Raw genomic sequence first — 3,234 nt, forward strand, 5'->3', positions numbered from 1 at the left:
TCCTGACCAACTTTCAGGAATCGATGTAGAACGGGGGGGGGAGGGGGTACTGATACACTGGTAACCATTTAGAGAAAAAGCGATTGAAAACAGACATTGGTTCTCTGGATCATACAAAGTCATATAAACTGGTGTTGACGGGATTGTTTGATGGATGGCTACTACTTTGGCTTGATGCTGCTGCTGACGATGATGACGATGCTGATGCTGCTGTTGCTGCTGCTGTTGCCGCTGTTTGTTTGACAATTTTTTTCTTCTTTGTCACTGGTGGTTTCAATGGTTTGGCTGGACCACGCTTCCGAGAACCTACAAATTAAGCGTAGATTTAAGGAATTAATAAATTGTCAGTTGCACAATGGACAATGAGAATCAAAATTGTTATTGGCATATTTTGTTCTTAATATGTTCCAGAAGACTGGAATGTAAAAATACCAATTAATGTTGTGTATAGGCACAGGAGTGGCTGTGTGGTAAGAAGCTTGCTTCCCAACCACATGGTTCCAGGTTCAGTCCCACTGCATAGCACTTTGGGCAAGTGTCTTCTTCTATAGCTTTGGGCCAACCAATGCCTTGTGAGTAGATTTGGTAGACAGAAACTAAAAGAAGCCTGTCATATATATATATTTGTGTGTCTGTTTGTTCTCCCTACCATTACTTGACAACCGATGTTGGTGTGTTTACGCCTCCATAACTTAGCGGTTCGGCAAAAGAGACCGATGCTCCAGCATGGCCGCAGTCAAATGACTGAAACAAACGAAAGAAGGAAAGAATCCAATCGTCGTAGAGGAGAGGTTGTTCAGTGATGAACCCCAACAGCTGTCAGCATATTTACGTTTGAATCTACAAGAATATATTGGGTTCCAACTTTGGCACAAGGCCAGCAATTTAGGGGGTGGGGGTATGTTGATTACAGTGACCCCCAGTACTCAACTGGTACTTTATTCTATTGACCCTGAAAGGATGAAAGGCAAAGTCAATCTCAGTGGAATTTGATCACAGAATGTAAAGACGGACAAAATACGGCTAAGCATTTTAGCCAGCTCAACACCTCTTGATCTACCAGAACATGTTAAGAATGAGGTGGTGAGACATGATCTTCGAACGTTGGGCCTCACAAAGGCAATGACGAAAGACCGAGACCTCTGGAGATATGCTGTGACTGTGAAGACCTGGCAAAGTGAGTTCACAGCTGTAACCTACACCAGTGTTGCATAACCAGCCCATTCAAAAGTACCTTGGATCGTAGGGCAACATGCCGTGCTTGAGGAGACCTATTGAGTCAAATGCATCAAAATCAAATGGAAATTGTAGTTGTGATCCCCATGCCAGTGGCATGTAAAAAGCACCATCCGAACGTGGCTGATGTCAGTGTTGACTTGACAACCGAGCGTGGTTGTTGCCAGCCCCGTCTGGCCCCTGTGCTGGTGACATGTAAAAAGCACCCACTACACTCTCAGAGTGGTTGGCGTTAGGAAGGGCATCCAGCTGTAGAAATACTACCAGATCAGACTGGAGCCTGGTGCAGCCTCCTGGCTTTCCGGACCCCAGTCGAACCGTCCAACCCATGCCAGCATGGAAAACGGACGTTAAACGATGATGATGATGATGATGATGATGAAGCCAGTCATCGTTTAATAAGTGAACTAATTAGTGTTGTACTTCAAACCAGGAATGTTCTTGCGACATGTTTACACAAATATCCAGGTATATATCGTTTGTTATCATGTTAAACTGTCATGTGTCCAAATTTGGCCAAATGCATTTTACTCAATATTTAATTTTTCTTGCAATACCCGGTTCTTTTGGTCAAACTATCGTATCTCCTGCTGCTTCAGATGCCAAGATATCAAAAATTGTCAAAGTGTAGTACAATGGTTTAGCATTTTTCAAAAGTGAAGTAAGTCCCACATAGGACAGTTTTGCATAATAACAATATATAAAAATGTACAGAAGAGAAGGTTTGGCTGTGAGGTTAAGGAACTCAATTTGCAACAAAGTGGTTCCAGATTCAGTCCCACTGTGCAACACCTTGGACAAGTGTCTTCAATTATAGCCCTAGGCCTGTCAATGCCATGTGAGTAAATTTGCTAGAAGGAAACTATGTGAAAGCCTGTTGTGTATGTATATATATATATAATGATATTGGTATTGACCAGACTATCTGATGGTATACATCACTGATCACAATGCACTTCACATTGTTTTAGCCTTCAAATGATGTTACCCCACTGGCTAGGCAAAGCTATTCCATTTCAGGATTACTCTTTTACAGCTGAATGGACTGGGGCAGCATGAAATGAAGTGTCTTGCTCAAGGACACAATGTACCGCCCAGTCTAGGAATCGAACCCATGATCACGCAATTGGGAATGTGACAGCCAAGTCACAAGGCATGTGCCTCAATGTATATTTGTGTGTTGGTTTGGTTATGTCTCCATAACTTAGCAGTCTGGCAAAAGAAATCAATGGAATAATTACCAGACTTTATAAGTACTGGGGGGTGGAGGTGGAGTGGAGTACATGTGGCTAAGTAGTTAGGGGTGTTGGATCGTAAGATTGTGGTTTCAATTCCTGAAGCAAGCAACGCGTTGTGTCCTTGAGCAAGACGCTTCATTACAGGTTGCTCCAGTTCGCTCAATTGGCAAAAATGAGTCATCCTGCAACAAACCAGATGTCCCCTCCTGGGGGGGAATCAGGGAAACCGGCAAACCAGCCCTCAAGAGCCTGGCATGGCTCAAGAAGGAAACATTTATTTTTATTTATTTTTTATAAGCATTGGGGGTAGAATTGTTTGATTGAACTAGTCAAGGGTAACCCTTCCCCCACCCAAACAAAAACAGGCTGCATGAGGCACAACTCCTCATAAGGTGGGTCACACTACCCCAAAAAGAAATTCAAGGTCATTTTTCATTAGGACCACTGGGCTGCAGTCTGTCATTTATGACTGGATTAACCCCTTAAATGACCCGGGCTGGGGTCAAAGGGGTATATCATGGCTTCGTCTGCTAGAAAAGCCGAGAATGTTGCAAAGAAAGAAACGGAAAAAAAGATTTACCATTACTTGAAGATGTTGAATCCACAGGAGAGGTGCTGCACGATGCCTCCCAGTGTAGAGTGTCCCTTAAAGATTGTCCGTCACCATCTTCATAGCCGTCTATGTCAACCTGGACATCATCTGCATCTGGATGACTGAAATTTACAAAAACGACAATTTCTTTCATGATTTCTAGAAACA

At 43.1% G+C, this 3,234-nt stretch overlaps 1 protein-coding gene across 4 annotated transcripts in view; it reads right to left on the reverse strand.

Annotated features, from left to right (window-relative positions):
• Positions 1 to 6: 6 nt before the first annotated feature.
• The window catches only part of LOC106877361 (ataxin-7-like protein 3), a 45,120-nt gene continuing 41,892 nt past the window's right edge, over positions 7 to 3,234 (reverse strand). For 3 of the 4 annotated variants that reach the window (XM_014926245.2, XM_052965993.1, XM_052965991.1), the window contains 2 exons: positions 3,055 to 3,188; positions 7 to 306 (listed from right to left, as the gene is read on the reverse strand). In XM_014926245.2, coding sequence (XP_014781731.1) covers positions 110 to 306; positions 3,055 to 3,188 — 331 coding nt within the window. In that variant the 3' untranslated portion in view covers positions 7 to 109. The remainder of the gene's footprint in view (positions 307 to 3,054; positions 3,189 to 3,234) is intronic. The other variant, XM_052965992.1, reaches the window with a different exon arrangement.

The sequence above is a fragment of the Octopus bimaculoides genome, chromosome 3, assembly GCF_001194135.2.
Source record: "Octopus bimaculoides isolate UCB-OBI-ISO-001 chromosome 3, ASM119413v2, whole genome shotgun sequence".
NCBI classification, from domain to species: domain Eukaryota; kingdom Metazoa; phylum Mollusca; class Cephalopoda; order Octopoda; family Octopodidae; genus Octopus; species Octopus bimaculoides.